This window comes from Miniopterus schreibersii (assembly GCF_964146895.1).
Source record: "Miniopterus schreibersii genome assembly, chromosome: 10".
Classification (NCBI taxonomy): domain Eukaryota; kingdom Metazoa; phylum Chordata; class Mammalia; order Chiroptera; family Miniopteridae; genus Miniopterus; species Miniopterus schreibersii.
Window position 1 is genome coordinate 23056649 of NC_138110.1, and position 25328 is coordinate 23081976.

Below are 25328 nucleotides of genomic sequence, written 5' to 3' on the forward strand. Positions count from 1 at the left end.
TTTTAAATCTCTGATCCTTTGAAGCTATCCTGACATAAAGAGTGAATATGGATTTAGCACCATGTGTTGAATTATCCATCTCTCTACCACTGATTTTAAAGGCCACCTTTTTCATAAACTGAATTCCTGCATATATGAACATTTGGAAGTAGGCAGGTGAGCTGATGGGAAAGCAAGCCCCTGGAGAGGGAAGAGTAGAAGAAACATAACTGGAGTTACAGAACCTTTCCTTCTCACTTCACTGATCTAATGGTTGACCATATGACAACTGCCACAATGTTCACCTAATAGAACTACTGAAGGACACTGAACCACCAACAATATAGAAAACCAACATTTAAGAAAATGTTTTCATTGATTTTTAGAGCAAGACAACAGGATAGGAATAGAGAGAGAGAAACATCGATCGGCTGCCTCCTGCATGCCCCCTACCGGGGATCAAGCCTGCAACCCAGGCATGTGCCCTGACCAGGAAATGAACCAGTAACCTCTTGGTTCATGGATCGATGTTCAATCACTGAGCCACACCAGCTAGTTGAAAACCAACATTTTTAATATGAAAACTATGTATTTGGGCACAAAAATGCAGTACACAGCAGAAATCACTATCCTATCAACAGTGACATTATCTCATCTAAGAACACAGAAATTAAGTTATTAAGGAATGCCAAGAGGAAACAATTCTTTAAAGTTCTATTTGATTTACTTTGTTCAGGAAGACAAAGTTTATTTGGCTCTGGTCACAGTTCCATCATGTCTAATTTCTTGGAGAGTTCAGCTTCAATAGTATCCTAAGGGAAGAAAGAAACACATGAAATACTATAAAGAAGGACATAAAACAGGTGCTCTAACTTCTGTTATTTAAAATTAGGAAAACAAAAAGGAAAAACATTAAAACAAAATTTTTAAAAATCATTATAAATATTAAATATGCTTTTAGACATTCCCTTGCTTTTACATCTCTCCCCTTATCCAACCCCAAATGTTTTCAGACTCTTGATTCTAATAAACATCTAAAGGGGGGAAAACCCTTTAGAGAGATGAATTAGTATAATGATACATAAGTAGATTTTCCTGTCCTTTACCCCTTAAACAGTGTACTTTCATAATGTCTCTCACATCACCTCTTTTCCATTCTCATTGCCACTGCTCTCATTACTTCTCATATGGCCTAACTAGGCCAAATGGTTCCTATAATTTTCTTTCTCCCTCCTCCAATCCACTATATACACTGATTCCAGAATAATCTTCCTAAATAACTGGCCTGATAAAAAAGCATAGCTTGGATCACATTTCTCTTTGGCTCAAAGAACAAAGAAACACACAGCAACTTTCAGTGGTCCCCTTACAGACTCTACCCTCTTTATTTTAAAGACCCTTTATACCATAAACCAATTGACCTTCTTCAGTCCTATCTTCTGTTGAATACTCCTAGGCAGCTGGACCTCATCACTTACCAAAGCTTGAAAAAGTCCTCTTTTTTAAGCTCTTGTGCACTGGCCAATTCCTGTTGCCTAGAATATTCTATGTCTCACACTCCCATCCCTTCTACTCAAGAAAATCTAAGCAAAAATTGAAAAGACATAAAAGACCACCATGTATTTTTTTATGGAAATATATATATATACACACATATGCCAAAAAGTGTTTAAAGATGCATGAGAATAATACACAGTGACTTTGGGACTATGGCTTAGCTCTGGGGAGGAAGGGGGAAGGCTAAAGGGAGTGTTAGCTAGATCAGCATTTATTTTATTTCTTTTTTAAAACCTAAAGAAAACAATGGAACTTACTAATTCTCGCTTTGCTTCTTCAATTTTCACCTGAGCAAGAGATGGATTCTTTTAAAGAAAAATAAAACAAGGAAAGGTTATATTACCTCAATTAGGGCTCAAGGGGGAAAAGATGCAATAATCCTTTTCAAAAGTCAAAAACCTTACAGAGTATACCCATTGAAACTCAGCCTGAACGTTAAATCCTTAAGCATGGAAGCACTATTTTCATAATCATTTAGTGACTTTGGGGAAAGCACTAAAAGAGATACTCTCTTTTTTTAATTCATAAAAATAATTACCGGCATTAAATCTAAATAGGACTCCAATTTTTTCTTCAAAGGTATAGTCTGTCGTTTTAGTTCTGCCAGTTTCTGGGGATGAAAAAAACATGGAGTCACAGAGTAATAGAGATATTCACAATGCAGCTAAATACTGCTCATTTCTGACATAAAACACAGTAAAGCATTAACATTAGGATATTTTAAATAGTGGAGCAAATAAAGAGCTTCAAAGATAAACACACAAACTCACTTCCAACTGAAACAGTCCTTATAAGATGCTTAAAATAGCCTTAGCTGGTTTTGCTCAGTGGTTAGAGCATCAGACCATGGACTGAAGGGTCCCGGGGTTTGAATCTGGCCAAGGGCACTACCTAGGTTGCAGCTCCATCCCCGGCCCCAGTCAGGGCGAGTGCAGGAAGCAACCAATCGATGTGTCTCTCTCATATCGATGTTTCTCTCTCTCTCTCTCCCTCTCTTCCCCTCCCCCTGCCTTCCACTCTCTCTGAAAAGCAATGGAAAAAATATCCTCAGGTGAGGATAAAAAAAACACAAAAACAACCACATAAAAAACCACACAAGTGGAGAAGCAATTGTGAACTGAGATTTTAAAGAAAGTTTGCCTTGGCCCGTATTGCTCAATGGGTTGAGTGTCACCCCATGCACCAAGAGGTCGCAGGTTTGATTGCTGGTCAGGGCACATGCCCTGATTTTGGGATCGATCCCCAGTAGGGGCTGTGCAGATGCTTCTCTCTCTTTGTCTTTCTCCTTCTCCCTTCCTCTCTCTCTAAAAAAAAGTCAATAAAAACATAAAAGAAAGTTAAACTGAATTAAAATAAGCTTACCTCTGAAAGTGCTACTAGTGACTGATGAGACAGAGAAGCATCCATGCCTCTGGCTGAAAGTTTCTCCTACAATGACCAAAAAAAGAGGGTTCAGTTAAGAAAACTATTTTCAATTATCATTAAATATTTTCAATATATAACCCAGCAGAGAAGCTACGAATCACAGATGAAAAACTATACATGCATCTAAACACTTTTATGCTGCATGTCAATCATTTCCACAGCCACAGATCTGTGATAAGATGGGTGCAGTGCTTCTTAAGATCCTGAGCTTCGGGGCCTGGTTGCCTGCATCCGAATCTAGATCCACTGCTAAGTAGCTATGTAACCTTGGGCAGTTAACCTATCTTCTCTGTAGTTCCCTTGTCTGTAAAAAAGTATTAGTAATACTGCCTACTTGTGAAGATGAAGGTCAGAAAGAAGTATGAAGAGATCTAACATTATCCAGTCCTTCATACATACCTCTGCAGCTCTGATTCCAAACCTAAACTCCTCTGACTTTGCTTTTAGGAAGTCCATGTTCTGAATACGATTGTCAACTTTGGCCCTTTCCATAGACAGATGCAACTCTGCCTTCTTGAGATCCCTTTAAATGTAAAATTGAAAACATTTTCTTCTCCTCAGTGAAATTATTATTAAAAAACAAAACTCTATTACTTTTTGGATTAAACTCTGGATTAGACAAGAATAAATAACATACTTGCTGGATTTTCTATCATAAAATTTATATCTCAGACTAGTTAACAGGCATTCTTCCAGGTGATCCTCCCCATGTTGCCATCTGGGATTATTCTCAAGAAATATGAAATAATTTTAAGATTAATTTATGCCAATTATTCTTGGAGAAAGTAAATCTGCTAATCAGAAAAGTGACTTAATATACCCTAAAGCCAACAGGAACTATGGAGGTCCCAAAAGGCCTCCCTCCTAAATGTGACATGACACAGTGCCTTGTATATACACAGTCAACATTTATTGAATAAATTTGCATACTGCCAAACTACTTGTGCATATACATACTCCTGATCCACAGCATCTAATGTCTGGGGTAACAGGGACCTAACAAAGGTCCAGAGCATCAAGACAAATAGAGCACTAGTAAAAAAAAAAAAAAAAAAAAAAAGCAACAAAATATAATGTACTTTAAGTTGCACTGTAGTTTATAAGTAAAAAAAAATTCACATACATTTTGAAAATTATAAAACCCAGGTTATTTGTAAAAAAGAGGGAAGAAAGGTAAGAAATTGTATGAAAAGGTGAGTCTGTACCCAACCACCCCCCAACTCAACCCAAGTAATTTTCTACTTAAAAAAACATTTTATGGCCTTGGCCAGTGTAGCTCAGTTGGTTGGGCATTGTTCCGTGCACTAAAAGGTTGTTGGTTCGATTTCCAGTAAGGGCACAAGCCCAGGCTGCAGGCTCCATCCCTAGTAGGGGGTGTGCAGGAGGCAGCCAAGCGATGTTCTGCTCTCACATTGATGTTTCTCTCTCTCTCCCCCTCTCCCTTCCTCTTAAAAAATCAACAAAAAAAAACCTTTAAAAAAACACATTTTATGGAATCCATTTCTTTTTCTTTTTGGAATCCATTTCTTAATGTGTTGTTTTAAATCATATCTATTGATTTAAAAACTAAATATGATAAAGTCCTATTATTCCTTTTTAATAAAAATTGCCCCCATTTCCAACTCAATTACTTACTCTTGTAGACATTTTTCTAATACTAAACTTGAAGTTAAATGTTTTTCAAGTTTTGCCAGTTCAAGCTTGAGTTCTTCATTTCTGGATTTGGTACGAAACAGGTCAGAGGTCAAATCATTCACTGCAGGGAGGAAACTAAAAAGAAAGAATCTGGTTACATAAATGGACATCAAGGACAATAATTACAATTATTCCTTTTTTCTAGCAACAATTTTATCTCTAGGTAGGTTCTTCCACAACCACACTGTTTCATGCCTCTATGTATTTTGTACATGCTATCCCCATTGCCTGCCAAGCCCTTCTTCAGCTGGCAAACTTTCTTGTCCTTCAAAACGCAAATAAGATTTACTCCCATCCTGGAATTCATTACCCTTTTCTCTGTGCCCTAGTTACAGCTTGTACATTCTTGTTAGGTTACAGCTGTCACACACTGTGTCATAGTTTCACATGCCCACCTCCCTTCTTTGACCATGAGCAGACTGTCCTTCAGTGAATTACTATCCTATTCATCTCTGCTTCCCCAGTGCTATGTATATGTGTGTGTGTATATATATATATATATATATACATATATATGGCATATAACCAGTATTTAGTGTCTGCTGAATTGACTTAACGTCTAGATGTCTGCTGCCATGTAACACATGTTCTTATACCTGAAACACTACTTTTGAGCACATATATAAATTCCAAGCCCTTATATTGGCAATGAAGCAGAATAGCTGTACAGTTCTCCATAAGTTACAGATATACAGTCCTAGCTAAGATATGGCCACCAGTGATACTCATGTGGACTTCGGAGTCAGACAGGGTTTGAATCTCAACCCTGCCATTTACTAGCTCAGAGAAGTTATTTAACGCCCCTCTTGAACTTCAGTTTTCTCTTAGGGTTGACAGAAGAAAAATGTCATTATACAGGTGAAATGCCTGTAACAAAGAATAAAGGTCCTTAAACTATTCTACCTAGTAGAGTAGGGACATAACCAAAATTCAGTATGTTCATCCAGATGATTTAGCCTATGACTTTTCTTATTGTATACTTATAGGGAACTGTGTAAGTGATACCTAATACTTTTCCCAATATACATGAGAATCAAGCTTTAAAAACCTAATCCTGGAAGAAAAAAACACTAAAATTTAACCAATATCAAGTTTACCTGAATTAATTATACATACTCATTAGTAATGATAAGGAGTTAATTAAATTCAGTGTTTTGGCATTTACTGTTAATTTCTTACACAGAATTACACTGAGAAACAAAAGGTCTTTTAGGTGAAGACCTTATAACATATACAGTTACCAAAATTAAAACTGTCACAAAAATTACCTAGCTACTGAGGTATCCTTTATTTCAAGGGCCACTGCACTGTCAACCAAAGCATTCAGATACCTAGAACCAATGCTAGAGAGATTGGCAGGGGAAAAGTTCACACTCTCCATGAGAAGGTCTTGAAGATGCTTGGCTGAAAAGATAAAAAGAGTTCTATGACTAAGATGTTTGTTTTATTTTAAATTTTTAACAGCTTAACTGAAATCTTTCACATATCATACAATTCACTCACCTAAAGTAAATATACCTGTAATTCAATGGTTTTTAGTATAGTTAGAGCGGCTTACCCATCAATACAATCAATTTTAGAACATTTCCATCCCCCCAAAAAGAAACCCCATATTCCTTAGTAATCATTTTCCCATTCCCCAACCCATGAAGCCCTAGCAACCACTAATATACATTTTGTCTCTGTTCATATGCCCTTTACGGACACTTCATATAAATGATATATCAGCCCTGGCCAGTGTGGAGTGTCCTCCCATACATCAAAAGGTTTTGGGTTCGATTCCCCATCAGGGCACATACCCAGGTAGTGGGTCCAATCCCTGGTCATGGTTCGACATATGGGAAGCAACTGATGGCTGCTTCTCTCTCATATAGCTGTTTCTCTTTCCTCTCTCTGCCTCTCCTTTCTTCTCTCTCTAAAAACAAACTAAAAACTTATCTATACTAAATTAATTTCGCACACTTTAGTGTTATAAAATTTGGTTACTTCTCATTATTATCTCATTCAAACACTCTGGAGTTAATCTCACCTTCTGATTCATATTCACTTGCTTTCTGTTTCAAGTCCTCCGTTACCAGGCGGACATCCCTGTCCCGGACCCTGTTTCGTTCTGAAAGGTGATGTAAAATCTCTGTGGTCCGTGGATTGACCTCATATTGTGGAATAGGATGATCTCCAAATATCTTTTTCAACCACGCAGCAACCTAAAAATTAAAAGGAAGAAAAATATTGTAAGTCTTGTTTATTGTAATGGCACAAAGCAGGTATTACAAAGAAGCTATCAGAAGCAAACGAAACGCTTTCTCTGAATATTCTGAAGTCCTACTTACTTCGCGTCTTAACTTGTCTTTAAGAAGATAGATACCAGGTGTCAGGAAATAAGTGAGAAAGCACAAGGAACAAAATTACCAGAAAACAATCCATCCTTTCCCAAAGCTACGAAAACAGCATATAGGCGAATAATTTGCATCACTCCAATCAATCATTTTAAAGCTCAATATTCAGGTGCGAAAGCATTATTATAGGTGCAAACTCTGAAAAAAGAGTTGTGCACAACACACAAGCCCCACAGAGGCTCCTAGGGTTGGGATGCAGGACAGGGAAGCAGGTGGGTGTGAAAATTTTAGTAGGAAGAATCGGTGAACGGCGAGGCCTGGCTGGAAGATGGGTTTTGGTTCACTAGCCCCACTTCAGTCGGCTGGGAGGGATTTTGTACCAGGGGGCTCCTCAGTTCCTTCTCCAGCCCAAGACTAAGCAGGGGAAGAAAGGGAAAGGCCCTTTCCAGGGCGATCCAAGCAGAAGGCGGACCAAAGAACAAGAGCGCGGGACAGAAGATGGACCCGCGGACTAGGTAAGCAGAGGTGGCGGGCGCAGGGGAACCGCCCGCGGGGAGGGCGAGACAAAGACTCGGCTTCTAGGACGCGGCGAGCCCCGGCTCCCGCCCCTTCACCTGCGCCTCTTTCTCCTCCTGCGCTTCCATAGCGCCGCTCCCGCCACTTCTCGAGCAGCTCCTCTCGGGAGAATTGCACGGCTTGCCGTGAAGGCCCCGCCCACACGCCGTTGTTCCCGCCCCCTCACGGGCCCGGGATTTCTGGGAGTTGTAGTTTTTAGTAAAGTTCGGGTAGTAGAGGTGGAATCTGACCACGGTGTTCTGGCTCTAACTAGGTGTTTCGGTTTCCTCAGGCTATAGAGACCACACTCCTGTCGAAACCTCTTGTAGTGTACTGTGTTACATTAGGAAAGGTAGACCATGTACTCAACCTTCTGTGATATGTGCTTTAATATCGAATTGTGGATCAGACTTAGCACCAAATATCTTTCTCCTAAGTCATATGCATATTTTTTTTTTCCATGATAAGAAACATTTCTATTTTAAAAATGTTGAGGTATTCAAAAAAGTTGCAATTCATCATCTAGAAATATAATAATAAATTTGCATCTTGATTTTACCTCTCCAAGGTTACCTAAATCTATTCTGAGAACCAGATCCACTTCTATTGTGTTTACATAGTCTAGTTTCTAAATCGACATAGTTGAAGGCTATATCTTGGACTGTGGTACTTTGACCAGAACAATGGTATCCCCTGTGGACCCCTCTTTGTGGCCAGCCCATTTTGAGGGGATGACATCTGTGTCTGGCCTTTTGCCCACATCACCTGGTCAGTCATATGCATATTTAAAATGATTAAACCTTTCTTTTCAAAGGATTTTATTAACAAGCTATACCATATTGTATAGCTTTCTCATTACTTTTGTTTAGGTCAACTATATCTTTGCCTACTAACCAAATTTCAGATAAATTGGTATAGCCCCTGAGTATGGGAGATGGGGGGACTTATCTTTGTCCACTCTCTTCACTACAAATTTGACAAAGTATCCCTGCACTTTTGTTTTTAAAAACCAATTTTTTGCCTGGCCAGGCGTGGCTCAGCGGTTGAGCGTCGAACTAGGATCCAGGCGATCAGGGTTCGATTCCCAGTCAGGGCACATGCCCGGGTTGCGGGCTCGATCCCCAGTTGGGAGCGTGCAGGAGGCAACTAATCAATGACTCATCATTGATGTTTCTATCTTTCTCTCTCCCTCTCCTTTCCTCTCTCTGAAATCAATAAAGATATATCAAAATAAATAAATAAAATAAAAACCAATTTTTTTTCTTATTCCTACCTATTCCTACCAAATTCCCAGAAAAAGTATTGTCATATTTACTTACTCATGGCTCACCTTGTAAAGGAAGTAGAATATTAGAGAAAGGGATTGCTGACTGTAATTTGCAAGCTATGTTTTAGATGTCCTTTTAAACCTCATACCCTGCTCCCACTTCCCCATTAAGGTTCTGAGTATAAGCCAGGATTTGTTGTATGAAGCTGAAAGGGATATCTTAGAAAGAAGTGAAGGCAATATTAATAGTCTTCACTATCACAAAGTATCCAACATCCCCTCTAAATTCTGTACATATCATAAAAATCTTAGTATCACAAAAATTCTGTGTGTGTGTGTGTGTGTGTGTGTGTTGGGGGGATCCCATTGCAATCTTACTGAGTAGGTACAGAAATTATTGTCATCATTTCTGTTTAAATCCAAATGAAAAAGCAAAGTTCCTACTGTCATGGAACTAGTTGCTGGTAGAGGAAAACTTGAGCCCTAGTCTAGTCTGGAGTGAGACTACTGATTCTGGACCATTCTTGGCAACCACTCTACTGGAACTCCCCTTTTACAATGTTAAAATAATTTCCTCTAAGTCAAAGACAGGATTCAGAAAAACTGGATTCTCCAACTTGAGTGCATTTTGGTGTGGGTTACCAACATTAAGAAATGTCCAAACCTGTAAGAATTTTTATGAGTGTATTTGAGCTAAACTGACAACAACTGCCAGGAAGCAAAATCTCAATGGATTGAGAAAATGTTCCAGAAAATGGCAGTTTTACCACTTATTTTATACTTCAGAGTCAAAGGGAAAGATGTAAGGGGGTTATATGAAATTAATTTGCGATCGATTAGGGAAGTGGGAGAAAGCAAAGGGGGAAATCTCTGGGATTGGATAAAAAGTAAAAGGAATAGACACATATTTCTTTTATACAGGTGGGTATAGGATAGTTAACAGTTAACAGGCTTGGGGGAGGGGTGGAGGAGGTCAATGGGGGGAAGGGGACATCTCTAATACTTTCAACAATAAAGATAAATTTAAATTAAAAAATTAAAAAATTAATTTAAAAAATTAGAAAAAAACCAATTAACATGCTAATGATAAGCATGAGAGGATTTGTGGTCTCTGGGCAGTTTGGAGATTGTGCCCTGAGGGGGGTCTGGAAAAGGGAATTACTGTACTTAGATCTTCCAAAGGTATATTATCTTAAATGCAAAAAGACAGAAGAGCCCTGGCTGGTGTGGCTCAGTTGGTTGAGCGTTGTCCCATGCACAGAGAGGTTGCCAGTTCCATTCAGATCAGGGCACATGGCCAGGCTGCAGCTTCATCCCCAGGAGGCAGCATGGATGCTCCGCTCTCACATCAATGTTTTTCTCTCTCTTCCTTCCTCTTTCTCCAAAATCAATAATATGTTAACATGTTTATATTAAAAAAAAAAAAAAAAAAAAGATGGTAGACATTCTCAGTTAAGGTAAAGATTGACCCTTGTCAAGGAAGCTAGCAGCCTAGGACAGGACTACCAGACATGACTCTCTTTTAGTTAAGAAATTTTAATTTCATACCATCCTCTGTGGTTACTTTTGGTCTCTGAGTTTGTAAGGCTGCCCATGCAGGCCTCCCCTGAGCTTCTCAGGTTTAGTGTGTGGCCCCTTTTTCCTCCACAGGGTGCTTGTCAAAATTTTCCACAGAGAGGGTCAGGGGTGGAACCCCATTGCTCTAAGGATCACCCCTTTTTTGCAGAAAACTGTTTAGTAGCCGTAGTCTCAGACCGGACACCACCAACCCGCCTCAGGGTCAACCTACCTGCCGGGCCCTCAGACGGGGTGTCAACAACACCTCGCACTGGGCAGGGGGATGCCACCATCACCTCCTACCACAACATGGCCAGGGAACTGCTTCATAACTGCTTCTGCTACCCACGTGGTCGCCCCGGGCAGCCACAAGGTCAACTGGAAAGACCAAAGTAAATGTGTAACCAATGCCTGGGAGGAAGCTGGCAAAGGTCTACTCATTCATTTTTTAAGTTTAAATCTAAAAATAACACTTTAAAAAAAAAAAAAAAGGTAAAACTCCCCACTTCGCAAAAGGCAGATTTATATCCGGGAGGTGAAAGTGAGGGGCGGTACTTCCGGGTCAGGTGGGCTGGCTGCCTTGACCTTCCTCGCCGCTCAGCCATTTTGTCCCAGTCAGTCCGAGGCTGCGGCTGCAGAGGAGCTACCGAGGAGCTGCAAGAATGTTGTCTGTGCGCGTCGCCGCGGCCGTGGCCCGCGCCCTCCCTCGGCGGGCCGGGCTGGTGAGCGCGGGGCACCGGCGGGAGGAAGGTGGCCCGGTGGGGGCAGCAGCGGGTTGGTGATGGTGCGCTGGCTCGGGAGCTCTTTCTGCAAGGAGGCTGAGGGGCTGTGGCAGGCGCCGCCATCTTGCATTGCTGGCAGCTCCAGCCGGGCCTTACTCGGCCGGGCTGGCGGCGGAAGGGCCTTTGTGTTCGCCATCCGTGCGGCATGGCGCAGGGTGGTGCAGGGAAAACAGTGACCTTCGTGTTCTCCAGAGATGGGGCCTCAGGAGGATTCCGGTCTTTGGTTGAGAGCGGCTCACGCGGGGCCTTGGGTGAAGGTCAGGGCTTGGGTGTTAGATGTATGAAGCCTGCTCGGACACGCGAGGCCCGGCCCCGCGGGTTCTCCGGGACTCCCTCGCTGAAGGTCAGAGTGAGCTGGGGAAGCCTGACATATGAAGGTCAGCGGGCCCCGGCATTGCACCTCTGCCCGAAGGTCAGTTCAGAGGAGAGCAAAACATGAAGCTGGTTTTCTGAATACTTCGGCGACCTGTTCGTGCTGAATACTGAGACGATTGTGAAAACACAGAGCAGGTGCAAGTATGCATTTCATGTAGCGGATACCGTGACAGCAGTGAAGCTGGCTTCTAAATTGTCCAAATCTAGCAGAAGGGTTTGCTCTGTGGTACTTCGACACGTTTTAAGATTCCGTCCTTGTGGAATTGTTAGACAGTGATTGAGAACGCAAGGAAAATAGAACATAGGCTGGAAAATGCCTGTAAAGGTCAATGTCCTTCATTACTTATCTCGAAGTTAAGAACGTAACCCTTAAATCCTATGTAAGCGTTTTTACATTTACTTATTTTCTCCGTCGTAAAAGTAGTGTCAGTTTGAAAGGTGAAATAGACTGGCCATTTTACTTCCCTAACACAACCGCTGGTAGCATATTGGGTTTCTTTTATCAAAAGGCATTGTCAACGATTTCATCCAGGTCCTATAGACACTTCAGAATGGATCGTGACCAATCACAGCATTAAAATCTGAAGGAGAAGGAGGGGTCCAGATTGATGCAGGTTTTGTTGAAGGCAGTTAAAAAAAATTGCATATGCCATATCTCTTAATTTCTAGTCAAATTCCAACATTGACAGTTTTTTGTTTGCTAGTTTTTTTAAATAGGTAATTTATTGAGATTTGCTCCTTCTAGGAAGCAGTTTATATTATTGACAATTTATAGAAATCAAATGAAATAAACCTCTAAGGTCAAAATAATAGTACCTGATGCCTTTAAAGGGAAAGATACTCTGTTAACTGTTGCTTGTACTTACAGTGTACCAGAAACTGCAAATAAGTTTTTACATATCAAAATGTATTTTCTCATCTTATTAATAGTCTTACAATTTTAAGTAAGATATTGTGAGTATAATTAATATTTTAGCAGGTAACTTGATCAAACTAGGCCAACATCCAAGCTTGCCAGTTTTATAAAGGATTTTTATAAATCAGATTAAAAAAAAATGTCTTTGTCTTAGGTCTCCAAAAATACTTTGGGATCATCCTTTATTGCCGCAAGGAATCTCCATGCCTCTAACACTTGTCTTCAGAAGACTGGTAAGTCATTATTTCTAAATCTACACCACACCTGCTACCTTATCGTTAAATGAAAAATAAGTTATATAGTTGTTGCAGGATTTTCCCCCATTTGTTAATTTTTTCTCTCAATTTTAGTTACTGCAGAACCTCAGATTCTTAACCCACAGTGTGCCATTTAGTCCTGTCTTGGTAGGTTTGCTTTTCGTAGTGAAATGAACTACAGTTGCGTATTTCTCTTTTGACGTTAGTACAGCTTCTTTGTTCTGATAATGTACCCTTGAGTGGAAACAGAATGCACATATGTCAGGTGGTGGGCATACTTTCTGATCTATGAGAGTTTTTTCCTCTTCTAAAAAATATTACAAAAAGTAGACAGTTTTTACCTCTGTGTTTTTCAGAGGCAGTAGCTGCTAATCTATGAATTTGCACATTGCAAATTCTATATAGAAGTGGGGAGGTAAGCATATGAATCAAAGAAGTAGAAAATAGAAAATATTTTAAGGATATTGCTTAATTTTATTAGCTTCTTAACTGTCTTATGAAGTTTCAGTCACTTGGTTTGTTTTCAGAGTGGTAGATGTCAAGCTTTTTTGAATAGAACTGTATGTGTTGCATTTTGGAATATAATTTGATTATTTTGATCACAATACTAGTATTTATGTTGCTAGGCAAATAGGTTTTGAAAAGAAACTGGGACCAGATTATTTTTTGTAATGGAATTGTCCTCTCTCAATAGGCACTGCTGAGATGTCCTCTATTCTTGAAGAGCGGATTCTTGGAGCCGATACCTCTGTTGACCTTGAGGAGACTGGGCGTGTCTTAAGTATTGGAGATGGTATTGCCCGAGTACATGGGCTGAGGAATGTTCAAGCAGAAGAAATGGTAGAGTTTTCTTCAGGCTTGAAGGTAAGTTATAAAATGATATTTTGCTGTTTCAGGGTTTGGAGTCTTCACTTAGTTATTCATTTAGGCTTTTAGGGTTTTTGTGGTTTCAAATAGATTGAGAAAATTAATTTAAGGGTTTTTACTCTAGAGACTTGATTTACACATAAGTTGTAGACATTAGCTCCTAAATATATACTTTAGTAAATCTTCAACCAAATTCTGAGAAGTTCAAGTTCGTCCTTTGTAAGCTGTTAAGATCATCTTATACAAAAGCGTTTGATAACTTGCATTAAATTCATTTCTGGTGGAAAGTTCAAAGTCATTGACTTTGTATTTCTAGTAAGAGTAGATCTATGATTGGTAGAGGTGAGTTACTGGTGTGACTGTCATAAGCTCTCTGATGATACAAGTTCACTTCTTTCCGTTAGGTTGAACCTAGTTGGCCAGTGGGACGAGAAGTAAAAGTAGTAGGATTCATGGGTTCTCTGAGGAAAGCAGAGCCTGATACTAGATGGACCAGGGGCAGTAGGATTATCTACTAAGTACACAGGGGAAAGGATCAACTTGGTCCTCTTGCTAGTATCTGGATATAGAAAAAGAGCCGCTTAATGTGGAAGACTAATTGTAGAGCCGAAAGTTTTATCAGTATCTGTAAAACCTTGACTAAAATTTTTTTTTAATTTATCTTTATTGTTGAAAATATTAAAAATTCAACCTCTTTTATCTTCAGTGTGTATATGTTATGCCTTTGAAAGGTTAGGCTGAAATAGATGAACTCTTGAGTCTCCTTTTAGCTTTTAAGAGTTGGTCCATTCCAATAGAACTTTCTGCAATGATAGAAATATTCTGTGCCTGTGCTGTTTAATATGTTAACTAGTATATGTATGAGACCATTGAGCATGTAAAAGATGGCTCGTGTGACTAAGGGACCAAATTTTAAGAATTTGAGTTTAAGAAGCCACATGTGGTTAGTGACTGTTATATTGAAGTCAGCGATTTTGACTAAATATTCAGTACCTCCAGTGATACTCTGATATTCCTTTGTATTTTAAGTACTTCTCCAGATCTTTCATTACTGTCCAGACAGAGTTTCTGGAATATACTTTTTGTTTTAGTCATAACATAGGGACTAAAAATCTTACCTTTTAAAAAATTTTTTTTTAGTATATCTTTATTGATTTCAGAGAGAGGAAGGGGGAGCGAGAGAGAGAGACACATCAATGATGAGAGAGTCATTGATTGGCCGCCTCCTGCATGCCCTGACTGGGGATCGAGCCTGCAACCTGTGCATGTGCCCTTACCAGGAAATGAACTGTGATCTCCTGGATCCTAGGTTGAGGCTCAACTGCTGAGCCACGCCCGGCTTGGCAAAATCTTACCATTTTGAAATATGGTTATAATGATAAGAGATGACCCAGTACTATTATATTACGAAAATTTGATCTTGATTGGGTAGCTTTTAATTAATTTCACTTTCTATTAACCTGACAAGTAGAGATTCTCAGTAGATAATTAAACTGTTTATAGAGCTTCTTACAGATCAAAAGATGCAAATCAAGTATGTCTTAAATTTTTCAGTTGTTTTTCATCACTTTATTTCATATTGATCACTCAGCTCAAACATGGTCAAAGGAAATGCAGTAGAAAAAGCTTAACATGTTCAGTTTCTTTGCTTCTATGTACTCTGAGTATATGATAAGAAGCTTGTTAGGTTGATAATGTTATTCTAAGATTAGTCAAGGGAACATGTTGCTATTTTAAAAGTCTTTAAACAATATTTATTGGTTTTTAGAGAGAGAAACATTAATTTATTGTTCCACTTATTTATGCATTTGTTGTTTGATTCCTATATATGTCCCCTGACTGGGGATCGAGCCTGCAATCTTGGCATATTGGGATGATGCTCTAACCAACTAAACTCTCTGGTCAGGCACTATTTTAAAAGTTTTAACCAAAGAAGATTATTTACTAGAAAAATACTTAGGAGTAAACCAGATCTAAAGGACAATACTGCCTTTTCCCCCCTAGCTGTTTTTCATATCATGTAGTGTTGGTGTGTGGGGAGAAGAGCCACTCGAGTTCACTGGTGGTCAATTGTCTTTTATGTAGGGTATGTCTCTGAACTTGGAACCCGACAATGTTGGTGTTGTCGTGTTTGGAAATGATAAACTGATTAAGGAAGGAGATATTGTGAAGCGAACAGGAGCCATTGTGGATGTTCCCGTTGGTGAGGAGCTGCTGGGCCGTGTAGTAGATGCCCTTGGTAATGCCATTGATGGAAAGGTAGGTTTATCATTCATTAAATGTGGTTGTAGTTTTTAACAAATATGAACACTGATTGTTCTGAGATTTCTTTTTATTGTTTAACAGGGTCCAATTGGTTCCAAGACCCGTAGGCGAGTTGGCTTGAAAGCCCCTGGGATCATTCCTCGAATCTCTGTGCGGGAACCAATGCAGACTGGCATTAAGGCTGTGGATAGCTTGGTGCCAATTGGTCGTGGTCAGCGTGAGCTGATTATTGGTGACCGACAGACTGGGTAAAGACTCAGTAGCTTGTTCAAAGTTCTAACTAAAATTGACTCTATGAAAAGATTACTTTGTAGCATTGGAATGATAGATGCTTTGGATATAATGGGGAGAAAAGAATGTGATATGTGGATTAGTCGTAGTGAAGTTTTAATTGTGAAGTTCTTTGAAATATTTAGTTAATTTGTTTACTTATGTTTGATTAATGTGTTTCTTTGATTTATGTTTTTATGTTTACTTTTGCTTTTTAAAGCAAAACATCAATTGCTATTGACACAATCATTAACCAGAAACGTTTCAATGATGGAACTGATGAAAAGAAGAAGTTATACTGTATCTATGTTGCTATTGGTCAGAAGAGATCCACTGTTGCCCAGTTGGTGAAGAGACTTACAGATGCAGGTATTTAAAAGAACTTTAGTCCCATTGCTGTTACCTGGGAGTCCTATAGCTGCCAATCTTAGAATAGTGTATACTTTTAATGAAAGCTGATTTTAATTACTCCTTAATGGACTTAACTATCAATGTAATTAATAGGTAAAAGAAAAACAGTACGTAAAAACTGGCATAAAACAACAATAAATTTTAAGCTTTTATCAATTTCTTTAAAGTAGAAGCTGTTTGATTAATCTTAGTAGGAAATCACTTAGTAGTAAAGCATTTAGATAATTTTCATTACAATAGCCTCTAATTTAAAAATAACAGTATTGACAACCGTGTAAAACTTAAAATCTATTTTCTCCTCAGATGCCATGAAGTACACCATTGTGGTTTCAGCTACTGCTTCTGATGCTGCCCCACTTCAGTACCTGGCTCCTTATTCTGGCTGTTCTATGGGAGAATATTTTAGGGATAATGGCAAACATGCTTTGATCATCTATGACGACTTATCCAAACAGGTCAAGAGATGTATTTTTAGACTCTCTTTGTATGTTTGTACTATAGTGAAAGTTGACCAAATGTAGCTTCTGTCTAATAGATGGATTTTATAACCCTTTTCTGTACTGTAGGCTGTTGCTTATCGTCAGATGTCTTTGCTGCTACGCCGACCCCCCGGTCGTGAGGCCTATCCTGGTGATGTGTTCTACCTACACTCCCGTCTGCTAGAGAGAGCAGCCAAAATGAATGATTCTTTTGGTGGTGGCTCCTTGACTGCTTTACCAGTCATAGAAACACAAGCTGGTGATGTGTCTGCTTACATTCCAACAAATGTCATTTCCATCACCGATGGACAGGTATCATTTTTATGTTTAATATAAATGTAAAAACTGAGGATGATTCCAAGGCATTGGTTGAGAATAGTGGTTATGAACTGAATTGTTAAAAGCTTTTTAATTTTTTATTACAGAAAATTTCAAATGTGTGCAAAAGTAAAGAGGATAGTATAGCAAAACACTGTATGTTTCACCTATTTATCAATTTATGATATAGAGTACTTTGTTCTTGCTTCATTTTTACCCCTGTTATTCTTCCCCCTAGATAATTTTGAGCAAATCCTAGAGCTCATATCACTTCATCTGTATATATTTTAATAAAATGTTACCTTTTTTTCATGTCATGCACATCTCCTAATCTCAGCAATGAAATATGTAGGTTGATTTTGGTTGTGAAAGAGTTGTGGGGCTATTTACCATAAGAAATCATTGCGCATTCCTCCTCAGTGTTTTTGGGCTTCAGTTTTTTAGCAGTGTCTTAGTTTTGAAATGTTGATTTCTTTAAGTTTGCTAGCATGCGTATTCTCCTTACATTGTAGATCTTCTTGGAAACAGAATTGTTCTACAAAGGCATTCGCCCTGCCATTAACGTTGGTTTGTCTGTGTCCCGTGTTGGATCTGCTGCTCAAACCAGGGCCATGAAGCAGGTAATTTGCATCACTTTGTTGAGGAGAGGTATCATTGGGTTTAAATTCAGAGTGTATTTATATAGTGCTTCTGTGTCATTGAGTTTAGTATTTTTGTATTGTAGGAGTTAACCAATTTTATATTTCAGGTGGCAGGTACCATGAAGCTGGAATTGGCTCAGTATCGTGAGGTTGCTGCTTTTGCTCAGTTCGGTTCTGATCTCGATGCTGCCACTCAACAGCTCTTGAGTCGTGGTGTGCGTCTGACTGAGCTGCTGAAGCAAGGACAGTATTGTGAGTTCTCTTTATTTAGTCAAGTTTGTACTGTGTGGGAATATCACATAGCTTCCTACAAGCTGTAATATGTGCTGTTGTTTTTAATGAGAGGTACTGCCTTTTGAATGCAGTTGATGCCCATCTTATTTAATCAAAGTACAGACAGTTCTTACCATTTAAGTGTAAATGCTACAAACTTGATAACCAGCAAAACTTACTAAATATATTTAATAATTTGGTGGAATTAAGACTTATTAGATGCTCTCCCCGCCCCACTATATTGAGTGTAGAATTTGGTGGTGTATTTTAAAGAATGTTAGTATGCATTTATCTTGTTATAATATTGCAGCAAATTATTTATACCCAAAACAGTATAAACACTGCCAGATGATAAATAGTGCATATGGAATATGCCCTAATATTATACTTTAGGGATTGCAAATGTAAGAAAAATAGTTTCCTGGGGAGGGAGGTGGGATGGAGTTTCTTACTGAGAATCTGAAAATAGGTGATAGGAAGAGACATGTTAATGGAGGAAAAAGTAAGTTTCTCTGACTTTGGTAACATGGTGTTTATTTGAATAACTTACTGTCATCCTTTTGTTTTTTTTCAGCTCCCATGGCTATTGAAGAGCAAGTGGCTGTTATTTATGCCGGTGTAAGGGGGTATCTTGATAAACTGGAGCCCAGCAAGATCACAAAGTTTGAGAATGCTTTCTTGTCTCATGTTATCAGCCAACATCAAGCCCTGTTGGGCAATATCAGGTTTGAACACAATTGATGGCCTCTTTTTTAGCAAAGCCCTGCTAAAATTCTTTTGTATTTTGTAGTTAGCCTAGGCATTGAATTTTTGTCCAGGTCAGAACTGATGATATGCTTTTATTTCCAAATAGGGCTGATGGAAAGATCTCTGAACAGTCAGATGCAAAGCTGAAAGAAATTGTAACAAACTTCTTGGCTGGATTTGAAGCTTAAACTCCTGTGGATTCACGTCAAATGCCAGTTTGGTTTTGTCATTGTTTCTTCTAGTAATCGGTTCCATTTGTAAAAGGATTACTCTCATACTCCAGATGTACAGAAATCACCTTAAAAATAAAAGTTCCATATTGCTTGGTGGTTTCCTGTAGTTTGAGTGATTCCTTTAAAACAGCTGAGATTACTGTGAGGAATTGGTAAACATTGCTTTGTAGCTTATTTTACTTGACTGTTAATCTGAGTGGGCTTAGATAATTCACAGCTAAGTTCTTCGCAAGATTCTAGAGTGCTTTGTATTTGATTACAGAGAAATTCATTAACTGGATATCGGTGGCAAAGTTCACATTTGGTAATGTTGAGGAGCCTCATTGGCTTCTCTGCATAAAAAATTACTGGAAACGAAAAGAATGGGATGTCGAAAAATTTCAAGGAAGTTTAAAAAATGCCGAGTGAAGTATGAAAGACTGGGACAAAAATTGAGAAGGGAGCCCTAGCTGGTTTTCTCAGGTTAGAGCATCAGCCCTCGAACTGAAGGGCATGTATCTCTGTTGCAGACTCCATCCCCGGCAGGGCACATGCTGGTGTGGGAGGCAACCAATTGATGTGTCTCTCACATCGATGTTTTTCTCCTCTCCCTCTCTGAAAAGCAATGAAAAAGTATCCTTCGGTGAGGATTAAACAAAAAAATTTGAGAAGGGAGAGATCAGAACAAATTGCATTGTGAACATTTATCAATATCTTACTGTATAGCTTGTTAATGTACTTTTTTTTTTTTTTTTATCCTCACCCAAGGATATTTTTTCCATTGCTTTTCAGAGAGTGGAAAGCGGGGAGGGGAGAGTTAGAAACATTGATGTGAGAGAGACATCGATTGGATGCCTCCTGCTCACACACCAACCAGGGCTGGGGATTGAACCTGCAACTGAGGTATGTGCCCTTGCAGGAATCGAACCCAGGACCCTTCAGACTGTGGGCTGACGCTCTAACCACTGAGCCAAGCCAGCTAGGGCATTAACGTACCTTTTTATAAGCATCTCTTAATTATAATTAATCAAGTTAGTCATTTTTTTATGGTTGGTATTTTTGGTCTTATTTAGGAAATCTTTATTCTATAGTGACAAAGATAACTATTTTCTACTAAGTGTTTTAAAGGTTTGCTTTTGTCATCAAAGAGATTAATTCGTGTCATATTAGAGTTCTCCAGAGAACTATGACAAAGAGAATGTATATATGTATATATAATGAGATTGTGGGGTTTGGCAAGCTCAATTGGGCAGGTTGGTAGGTTGGAGACCCAGGCAACAGTTGCGACTGGAGGCAAAATTCCTTCCTTTGTGGATCTCTTAAGGCCTTCAACTGGATGAGACCCACCCATATGAAAAATAATAAACTTTACTCAAAAGTCTACTGATAATATTAAGTGTTAGTCATGTCTAAGAAATACCTTCACAGCAATATCTAGACTAGTGTTTAACCAAAGACTGGGTACCATAGCCTAGACAAGTTGATATAAGGTTGACCATCACAATTCATCTGTAGTTACTATTTTTATGTAGAGATCAGGAATCTTTTTTCTCCCTTTTCCATATGCATATCCAATTTTTTTTAGCTCCATTTATTAAATGGCTCCTCCTCTCTTAACCTGTTCATCATGACACCTACGTTCTTTTACCATTTTTTTACTTTGTTTTTAAATATGTCTTTATTGATTTGTAGAGAAGAGAGGGAGGGAGAAGGAGAGATAGAAGCATCATTGAGAGAGAAACATCAATTGGCTGCCTCCTGCATGCCCCCTACTAGGGATCGAGCCCACAACCTGGGCATGTACCCTGACTGGGAATCAAACCAGTGACTTCGTGGTTCATGGGTTGACACTCAACCACTGAGCCACACCAGCTGGACATAGTTATTTTTTTAAAACTAGAATCCAAGCAAAATTTATGTATTATGTATACTTTGTCTATTTCATTCTCTTTAAATCTAGAATATTTCATTCGTCTTTTTATTGTTTGCCATGACAGAATTTTTTGAGGAGTCAACTAGTCCTTTTTAGGACATTCTACATTTTGAAATTGATTGGAATCTCAAATCAGATCCAATATGTCTTGTTATTCAAATTGTTCCAGGGCTGGCCATTGTGAGCTCTTTCCATTGGCTCCTGTGATCCTTTGATGGTGCCCCAGTTTTGTGTGTGTAGGTGTGCTTCTTGGATCTGCGAGACACTCTAAGTTTACCTTACGTATTTCCTGCTCCAGCCCTAGAAAGAGTCATGGTTTTGTTTTATAAGTTTTCTATGTATACTGGATATGAGTCCTTTGTAGGACAAATGTATCATAAATTTTTATTCTGTGGCTTGCCATTCACTCTTAACGGTTTTTGATTTAAAAAAAAAAAAAAAAGTACCCCCTTATACAGTAGGTTGTCTTCTGTGACAATAGATATCCAAGTTTTTCCATCCTTAAACTATTTTGACCAGAGTTGGTCTTTTTAGTCCCTTACCTCACTTTCAGGAAAATTCGGATTTTGATGGTACCCACTCTAATCCATGCTTTGATCTAGGGCAGACCTCTTCCACCACACAGCTTATCTTTGGGCACAGAAGCCTCCTTCTGAATGTTTTTCTAGTGTATTATATTCCTGCCCTGTCCTAACCCTCTGTTCCATTCCTCAGTCTACTCAGCTTCTAACCTTGGTGACAAAATCCAGCCTCTCCACTTTTTGACATTGACTTGGCAAATTTAGCAACTACTGACTCCTGCCCTCATGTTTTTGGACCACAGCCTCTGCTTGGCCAGGTTCTGGTCCTGGGGTCTCGTCTGGCTTTAGCTAGTTGGTTAGTACCCCTGCCAGGTTTACTCGTTTCCTGGGAGGGGAGGGATCTGGACAGTATATTTCAGGAACCTTAAAAATGTTTATATTCTTTGACTTGTAATTAACCATGAAGAATTTTAACAAAGATTTATATAAAAGATATTTATCATAGTAATATTTCTAAAAGCATTAGGGAAATGCTAAGAAAGTATAAGTATATTCACTTGAGAAATTATGCAAAAGTGAAAATGATGTTAAAGAGTTTCTTTTTAATTATTTGGGGTTTGTAATAAACTCACAGTAAAAATTCAGAGGCCCAAAATGGCATGAAGAGAAAAGTAGGTCTCCTTCCCTTCTATGTCCCTCAGCCCCATCCCCACCTCAGAGGGGATTTAAAATTGTGAGTTTATGTGTGTGTCCTTTCCCCTCCTCACCCAAATATATTTGATGATTGTTCCATAGCAACACACAAATAGCTTCCTCTTGTTTTTGTTAATCCTCACTCAAGGATATTTTCCTCCATTGATTTTTAAAAAGAGTAGAAGGGAGGGAACGGGAATGAGAGAGAGAGAGAGAAAAACATTCATGTGAGAGAGACCCCATTGGTTGCTCCCTGCATGCGCACTGAGACTGGGGCCAGGTACGTGCCCTGGAATGGGAATTGAACCCGCCACCCTTTGGTACGCAGGCAGACGCTCTCATCACTGAGCCAAACCTTCCAGGGTGCGTCCTTATTTTTTATACTTCGTATGATTTTATTCTCAAGATATATCACACAATAGGCTAACTCTCCCTCCAACGAGCACACCCGCTTGCCTTTCCCCTCCCCCTCCCCCTCTTCCTTTTCTTCCCCCACAGGCATGCATCTCTTAAACTCTAAGCCCTCCCACCCCCCATGAGGCTTTTAACCAGGGCAGCAATGGGCAGTTCCTCCCAGGTAAACCCCCTGAACCTGTCCCCAGGGCCGGCTCCCTTTTCTCTGACTTAAGAAAGCCAAAGCAGCACAGCCTAGGCTCATTTTCCTGCCTAGTCTCTTTCTAGGCCTGTCCTTGTTTCACTATCCCCAGCTTTAATAAACATCCTCTAAAAATAATAATTTAAAAGATCTCATAATATATTGAGGCAATTCATGGATGGACATTTCCTTGCTTCAAATATTTTCTAGAATAACCATGCTGCTATGAATAACTAACTGCATACATATTTCACTTTGCACATGGGGGAATGTATTTGGAGGGTAAATTCTTCAACATGGAAATATTGGGTCAAGAGATAGGTGCATCTTAAATTTGTATGGCATGGCCAAATTTCTCTTAACAAAGATTTTCAATTTTACATTGCAAGAGTGTTCTTTTTGGCCAGCACTCTGCTATCAAACATTTTGTTAGGAAAGATTTATTTAAGGACTTTAGAAAATACTTATGAAACATTAAGTTAAAAAAGCAAGACTCCACCTTGGCCAGTGTGGCTCAATTGGTTGGAGCGTCCTGTGCACCAAAAGGAATTGATCAACCTCTCACATCGATCAATGTTTCTCTCTCCCCCACCCCCCTAAAAATCAATGATTAAATTTTTTTTTTTTAAAAGCAAGACTCCAAATTTTATGTACAGTAAGCTTAATGATGCAAATATATATTATTGGAAGAGACTGTCAAAATATTAATGGGTTATCTTAAATGTATTGACCATTAAATTTCATTATTTCATAATTGCTGTAGTGTTATTTAACTTTGTTAGTAAAATGTCCCCAAATTGTCATAGACCCTTGAATATAGTACACATTTTACTTGTCTTTTCACTCAACACCTGTCCAGGTGACGAACTTAATAAATGTTTGAGGAATGAATAATATTTTCCAGCAGCTTCGAAAAACATTTGCAATTTGCAATCTTGCCACCAGGTGGTGGGAGAGATTTAGAATTCAGGGATCTTTGAAACCGGAGCCTTGAAAATCAAGCACAATGTACCATGAAAGCTTGTAGGACTTTCTAAGACTTAAATTATATATATATATATGTATATATATATATAAAGTTAGACAATTGGAATTATATCTAAACTATTTGTTCCAAAATCTTCAAAACTCCCAGGAAAAGTCTTGGTCCTGTCTTTGGCCCATCAGCTTCTTTCATCTCTCCAGTTTGCAGTATTTCATACCCCTCCTGCTAAGGTTTAACCTGTCTTCTTGGTGCCCCCCAAGGCCTCTGCTGCCTCCTGATGGTGCTGCCAGTCTTCCCTTCTTTCTAACCTCACTGCTTTCCAAAGAATTGAACAACCAGATGAATGGATGCAGGCCTTTGAAGTCACCCAGGGCTGGAGGCCACCTCTCCAGCCTTGTAGTGGTGGGACTGGAGATGGGATTACCAAACAACATTTTAGCTGTCCTTCAAATCATTTCACTGTGTCTGGACAGAGCTAGAACCTGCTCAAGAGGCAAACTTCTCTCTAGGCTTGGGGTTGTGCGCTCAGCCTTGGCACCCTTGACCTTCATCCTCTGTCCTTGAGTAGATCTGCCCTAAGAGTGTCTTTGGCTTTGGCTCTGTTTAGAAGGGGAGTGCTCTAACCCAGCTCTCCATCCCTTTAATACATTGTGGTCTCTGGCTACTCTTTCAGCCTCTCTGGGCTTCAGTTTTGGCTCAGGGCACAGGGCTCGGTATTGCTACAAAGCAGGGATGGGTCCCACTTGCCTTGGGACTGTTTTTATGAGGGTGTTATGAGAGTGGAGGAAGAGGAAGGGAGCTCTGGGCTCCTACTTGGAGTAGGATTGGTGGTGAGTGTGTTGGGTCTTGAGAATGGAAAAGGGTCTGGGAGGACCTGAGCTCCTGGACGCCCTTTAAGACCCCAGTGAGGGACCTAGAATCAAAGGGGGGAAGGTATGGATGACCTTTCCATGACTTTTAGACTAAAACGCTGGGTGACTTTTAGACTAAAACGCAGCGGGGCACCTGGGGAACACGGCTCGCCGAAGCATCTACACCTCTCGCGACCGCTGGCATTGTCAGTCCTCAGGCTTTACGGAGCTGACCCTCGGCCCACGCGACCACCCTCAGATCAGGCCAGGGGCTCCTCCAGCGCCTGCAGGAGCCTGGATTTCTCTGCGAGGAATTCGGTCGAGGGAGGAGGGGGCTCGTGGGCGGGAAGAGAGGCGGATTCGTGCAGGCAACTGGACCAGTTCCTTCCAATCATCCGAGGCTTCCTGAAGGTGGGGGCTTTTAGGCCTCTCTTGTTGACTGTTGCCTGACACCGCAGCAGTCTGCACACGTCGGGGTCAGGGCTCCAGGTCCCCGCGCGGCGGGAGGCGGAGCGATCGGCCGGGGCGTCGGTACTGGGCGTGGCCTAGGGCCTGGGGGCGGACCT

The 25328-nt window shown here is 39.8% G+C and overlaps 2 protein-coding genes across 2 annotated transcripts; one reads left to right on the top strand and one right to left on the bottom strand.

The window, feature by feature from the left end:
* Positions 1-535: 535 nt before the first annotated feature.
* On the bottom strand, positions 536-7689 carry HAUS1 (HAUS augmin like complex subunit 1). Its single transcript, XM_081148167.1, has 9 exons — positions 7607-7689; positions 6686-6860; positions 5925-6060; positions 4597-4731; positions 3361-3484; positions 2899-2964; positions 2075-2146; positions 1794-1841; positions 536-791 (listed from the first exon to the last, which is right to left on the bottom strand). The coding sequence occupies exons 1-9, from the start codon at positions 7634-7636 to the stop codon at positions 741-743; spliced, it is 837 nt and encodes a 278-aa protein (XP_081004293.1). The 5' UTR covers positions 7637-7689; the 3' UTR covers positions 536-740.
* A 3100-nt stretch (positions 7690-10789) lies between these two features.
* ATP5F1A (ATP synthase F1 subunit alpha) lies at positions 10790-19304 on the top strand. Its single transcript, XM_081148168.1, has 12 exons — positions 10790-11093; positions 12599-12677; positions 13396-13565; positions 15654-15827; positions 15915-16081; positions 16324-16472; positions 16818-16969; positions 17081-17305; positions 17824-17931; positions 18060-18204; positions 18800-18950; positions 19079-19304. Exons 1-12 carry the CDS (start codon positions 11034-11036, stop codon positions 19158-19160), a joined length of 1662 nt encoding a protein of 553 aa, XP_081004294.1. The 5' UTR covers positions 10790-11033; the 3' UTR covers positions 19161-19304.
* Positions 19305-25328: the final 6024 nt, after the last annotated feature.

Coding starts and splice junctions, on each gene's coding strand:
- HAUS1 (XM_081148167.1), bottom strand. CDS start 7,636: ATGGAAGCGCAGGAGGAGAAAGAGGCGCAG. Junction 4,732..5,924: donor AAGGATACCTCAGTAGCTAG/GTAATTTTTGTG, acceptor CTTTCTTTTTAG/TTTCCTCCCTGCAGTGAATG. Junction 3,485..4,596: donor TTAGAAAAATGTCTACAAGA/GTAAGTAATTGA, acceptor TTACATTTAAAG/GGATCTCAAGAAGGCAGAGT.
- ATP5F1A (XM_081148168.1), top strand. CDS start 11,034: ATGTTGTCTGTGCGCGTCGCCGCGGCCGTGGCCCGCGCCCTCCCTCGG. Junction 16,473..16,817: donor GAAGAGACTTACAGATGCAG/GTATTTAAAAGA, acceptor TTTTCTCCTCAG/ATGCCATGAAGTACACCATT. Junction 17,932..18,059: donor AAACCAGGGCCATGAAGCAG/GTAATTTGCATC, acceptor TTTATATTTCAG/GTGGCAGGTACCATGAAGCT.